Source organism: Clupea harengus, unplaced genomic scaffold (assembly GCF_900700415.2).
Source record: "Clupea harengus unplaced genomic scaffold, Ch_v2.0.2, whole genome shotgun sequence".
NCBI lineage: Eukaryota > Metazoa > Chordata > Actinopteri > Clupeiformes > Clupeidae > Clupea > Clupea harengus.
The window spans coordinates 7,501-12,719 of record NW_024880734.1 but is presented as its reverse complement, the minus strand read 5'-3'; the positions used below and the strand labels follow the sequence as shown (position 1 = coordinate 12,719).

Sequence of the window (5,219 nt, the reverse complement as noted above, 5' to 3'; positions counted from 1 at the left end):
TGAGATCAGCAATGTTCTTCTCCAGGTCATCAATGCGTGTGCTCATCTCATCAAGTGGGCTGTGCTAAGGAAGACAACTACTGTGCGTGTGAAACAGCCTGGGAAACATCTTTGCTCACTGTCTGACCCACCACCACCACCTCCTCCCCTTTCCCCAACAATGCACCAGGAAGCACTTGATTGTGCGGGCCTGCGTGATCGTTGCATTACAATATAATGTGCAATATTATTAAACGCTAAATTTTCTTCACCTCTACAGCACTGGTATAACACTGTGTACTCATCTTACACAACTTGACTAAATACCTTACATAGTTTAACTGTTCCACTTCTGCATGACTTCCTCTTTGGGAAAACGAAAGGCACTGAAGTGACCAAAGTTGCTTCAATGCCCTAAACTCTCACCGTTTTACGACACCATTTATAAGGCTCAATAACACCCAAATAGATGGTCCTGTGACAACCTGGAGGGCAGTATAGTGGATAACAATGAATGTGACCCATTTTATAAATGTTACAGTGTTGTTTCCAAGGTTTAACTAATGCCTGTTGCTGTAGTATCCATGACCACAGGTCTGTGTCACCTTGCCTGACACTCATGAATGCCCATTGACAACTTAAGATACCATTCTGTAAAGCCTGGCTTCTTCCAAACTCTTTTTCAAATAATGAAAAATAATACCTCACAACATTTCATGTAGGCCTATGGGTTTTTGATTTTTCTACAATTATGAATCCCTACATGATTTTGTAAAAACGGACCAAGGTGTGGGTTGTCAAAAGGGGTTAGAACATTTGAATCGTTTAGAGAGGACTACCTTTATGCTCCAACTGCACACTTCCATGTCTGTCTCCCAACATGCATTTCTATACTAGGGCAACGAGTGGTGGGTTAGCCGGCTACTAGAATTAGGCCCTCTATATGAAAGGATATTTCTGCCGATGATTTGATCGGACATAGTCTGGAACTTGTCTTGCATCTGTTGCAGTAACGTCTGAACCTGCAAAGAGAAAGAATGTAGCAAAATTAAGACACCGAAGATTGATAAAGGAATGGGCAAGGGGGCATTTTCATTAAGGAAAAGCAAGTATGAGTCTTCATGCAAGCCAAGTAAACAAGTGAAATAACACACAAACAAAACAAAGGCAGATGTTTTCCCAACTGCAGTTACATGTCATCAGTCATTCATTTGCCATTCGACGCCAGACAGCGTTGCCTGCGATGTAGCTTAAGATAAATCGCTAAGCTAATTAACTGTAACCGACTCGATCTCATTAGTCGTGAGGAAGAGGGTTAAAGGAATACGTCTGAGGTTTAAAGTTAAGCTTCGCACTCAGACCGTCGCATTCTAAATGTAGCTACCGTAATCAGGGAAGCAATAACTTTACAATCCTTAAAACGGCGACCAGGGTATCGAGTTGGGTAGCTAGGCTGCGCTAAACATTTTCAACTGGCTGAGTAAGCGAAGTAGCGATAGCTAACTTTGCTAGCTATACATCTTGCTAACTAACGCCTTGGACAAAACCTTACCACTGCAGTAAGATCCTGGGCAGATTTCGAATCTGTATCACCCCCTGATTTTTCCATTATCGTCTGAAACAGTTGATAAACCAACAAGCGAGTTAATTTGATCGTTAATATCCCAGTGCCAAGCACCTGATTAACGCTGAAAGATGCACAACCACAACAGCTGATGAGAAAAACACGTTTGTATGATATATCGCGAGATTTCACGCCAATCGCGACAATGTTTCTGTAAATTCGTCAGAACAAATACCGTAGTGCTTAGAAACCGACCTCTTCTTATTTGTTAGAATAAAACGTTTAGTACATAAAGTACAGTATAATGCTGTTTGTCATGTTTGTGTCTGGGAACGCTTATTGAGTTGTATGAATACTATAGAATATCGTTGCATATCTTGGAAACATGAAAACTTACATTTAGTAGACAAATGGAAAAACTAAACCACTGTGCAGGTTTTCACTAATCTGTTATGGTTCTGGCTATATAGCCTACCGGTAGTTATTTGTTCCACTAACAGACTAACCAAAGTTGGACATTTTGACATATTCTAAATATTGCTTCCATTCAAGAGTTCCCCTAGTTTCAAATATGAATACATTATTGTCAACGAAACAACTTCTGCACACATTTCACACCATTTTAAAATACGAAAAGCTGAACACTGGATTCAATGTTTTTATAGCCTTTATCTCTCATCTTTTCGTTTATAACGAAACTCTTCTTCCATGCTGGTGGTGTTGTGCTTGCGTAGTATGGGTCTAGCCCAGTGCAACTTTGACGTAGCCTCGAGTTGTCAAAATAAACTGCGCTCGCAAGGAGGTAAGTCTCTCGTGAAGTTAGGGTACCGTCACATTCAACTAGTTGACACTGATAGTTTTACACTTCTGTGGCATCTGGCTTCTTTGTTTTTATTTTTAATTCTGTCATGTATCAAAACAGTATCAGCCTTTGCTGGTAACAGCTTTGCTTTAGTATTGAAAGAGTAACACGCGGTGGTGTTTTTTGATCTGCTTTAGGATCTGTTGCCTGGTCTGCTTCATACTCATGTCGTGTGTTGTGTACAGAGTGTCCTCACATCAGCAAGTTGTCAAAATCACATGATTTGTTTGATCATAGTTTTCGACGAAATAAATATTTAATTTAATTGAAATCGGCTCGTGCGCCACGTGATCGCAGTATCTTGGTAGAGTATTTTGCTGGCATTACAATCGTGTAATTCACTGCCTTCCTCCTTTCAATTAGACTTCGGGTATGGAATATTCACTTTGCTCGTTGTTGCTTAGGCACTTTTTCAAGGACAACCTTATTTCGCCAGGTGGTGTGCAGCCATCCTACTGCCATAGGGATTTCGATGAGAGTTGCTATTCTTAGACAAGGATACATTACTCGTGGGATTATGCTTCGCAAGTGTCTTGAGTGTCTTGTTTTTCATAGTGCATCCGCTGTCCTTCCGACACGACATCTCAATGCTGAAGAAATAATGCATTTGTAGTGTTTTCACGTTTAGAAACATTTCGAAAAATACTTGCTCTGCAGACTTTTATTAAGCTTCAAGCAACCATTCTCTGGAATTTGGTTTCTTTTTTGAGAGGTGTGGATGTACACATCTGGAGAACAAAGAGAGGTCTGAGGCGTGCTCCTCTGCGGGACAACCCAACCCCCCTGCGGAATGCGCGAGTTATGTAACGCAGGATTTCCCAGTGGTAGTGTGGGCTAGTGTAAACCTGAAAAGGCGAAAAGGTGTGCTGAAGCGCGCTTCATAAATCGGAAGTTTAACTGGGATGTAAGTAGTCTCTCGTTCAGAGGACAGGAGTTTTAACGAGGGTTCTGTTGAATAGCGAACGTTGGCCTATATGCAGAAATAGCATTTTCAGATCTTGTAATAACTGATATATATAATCGGATGTAACCCCTTCTTAATCACCAACATTTTGATTAGTAACTATTTTAATTACATATTTTTTTCTCAGTAACGGGAACTGATTACAATCACATTTATTTTGTAATTAGTGTAGTTATGACTCTATTACATGTCATTTACTCCCCAACCCTGTACATAACTCGTGCGTAATATCCCCGATCTGTCTGTTTTCTTCAAGAGAGAAAGGAAATAAAAAATATAATAACATAATTTTCATTTATTAAGTGCGAACAAAAACACATGTCATCATCCTTGTATGTATTTTTCTAGGCTAAAATAAATAAACTCCTTAAATAGGCCTGTGTTAGAGGCTGCAAGTTCCCCCTTTGGCAACCATTTTCAGCTGTGCAATCTAGTCGTAAACTGTCACAGGTAACCCCATGATATTTAAATATTGTGTGCCTGTAGCCACACAAAGTTGTCATACCCCATGTCATACTCAAAGGAACCATTCATCTTCCCCAGCTGAAACTGGTTCCTGTTTACCATGCAGCTGTAACTGCTATTATGTTTGTATAGTAAATTCATATGCCTTGACAACAGCTGAGTAACCAGTTGTCTTTGAAAATCAAATGGAAAATAAACCCTGACATTTAAATTTAGTTTATCTATTAGTTTCAATTTAGATATCATCTATGTGGGTGGGTCCGAGTAGCTTTAAGATGTATTGGAAGAACTTTGACACTCACAATGCAGAGCTATATTCAATGTTGGCAATCAGATGTGGGACTCAAAAGATGAACAGTGTATTTTGTGGGAAGTAAGACGAGGCAAGGAATGTTTCAGGAAGGGGAGCACTGGGTCCACTTTGACCTGTATTACCCTTTAAAACCATGAAGAATGTTCATTGGAAGGGTTAGTGAACAAATGACCTCCAGTTACTGGTAATAGTTACTTCACCAAATATTCTAGAACTTCAGTAAAACCTTCTGGAGAAAGGAACATTCCAAAAGAGAATAACACTCTGTTCCATTGAATACAAACTTCTAATTCTATGGTTTGTCCATACTTTTTTTTACTGCTACTGGTGAGTGTTCATAGGATAGGCAATGAGTGTCTTCCGATTTGAAAAAGGAAATTTTGTAGTGTTTATATATTTGATGAGCTTATGCTTTCATACTTAAGAAAATTAATCTTTCATTACTATAGGTTGTGTTTGAGCTGTTCTAATTGAAGTTGTGCAGTCATTGCTTGCTTTTGCAGATATTTTCTGTGTAGATTCCCAAGACTAAACACAGTTATTTGGCAGATATATAGATATGATACCAAGCACCACCAATGATTAACAAAGTTGTAGACTTGAAAAAGCAAGAAAACCCCAAAGAACAGAAAGGAATACGCAGGCATCTCTCATCTCCTCTGGGCTCTGCAGCGCTCCAAGCCATGAGGTCGCAGCACCAGGACTGAGTCAGCTCGGTGGACACGCGATGGACAGGGAAATGGACATACAGGAGGAGGATGTGGAGGCGTCGTGGGGGCTGCTGTCGTGGCTGGCCTCCAGCGTGATGGTGTTTGGCGGGGCCGTGCCCTACGTGCCCCAGTACCAGGAGATCCAGCGCAGCGGCAACACGAGGGCTTCTCCACCCGCGTCTGCCTCGTGCTGCTCATCGCTAACATCCTGCGCATCTTCTTCTGGTGAGCCCTTGCCTTACCTGACTGCAGAAATTGTTATTTACATTTACATGTTATTTGAGGTTTGAGGTTGATTCACAGATGTCACATAGTGGTTGCGTATGCTGGTGGCTGAGCGTCTGGCTGAGCTCCGTGTGTCT

General features: G+C 40.9%; 1 protein-coding gene and 1 long non-coding RNA gene across 3 annotated transcripts in view; one reads left to right on the top strand and one right to left on the bottom strand.

Annotated features, from left to right (window-relative positions):
* Positions 1-3: 3 nt before the first annotated feature.
* On the bottom strand, positions 4-1,718 carry LOC122132580 (heat shock factor-binding protein 1-like; the record flags this gene model as incomplete). The annotated part of the gene is made up of 3 exons (XM_042707252.1): positions 1,532-1,718; positions 935-1,001; positions 4-54 (listed from the first exon to the last, which is right to left on the bottom strand). Coding segments are annotated over exons 1-3 (175 nt in total), but the record flags the coding sequence as incomplete, so codon positions are not given.
* Positions 1,719-1,793: 75 nt separating this feature from the next.
* The window catches only part of LOC122132581, a 3,587-nt gene continuing 161 nt past the window's right edge, over positions 1,794-5,219 (top strand). Inside the window, exons 1-2 of one of the 2 annotated variants that reach the window (XR_006152227.1) lie at positions 1,794-2,345; positions 4,820-5,082. This is a non-coding gene — a long non-coding RNA (uncharacterized LOC122132581). The other variant, XR_006152228.1, reaches the window with a different exon arrangement.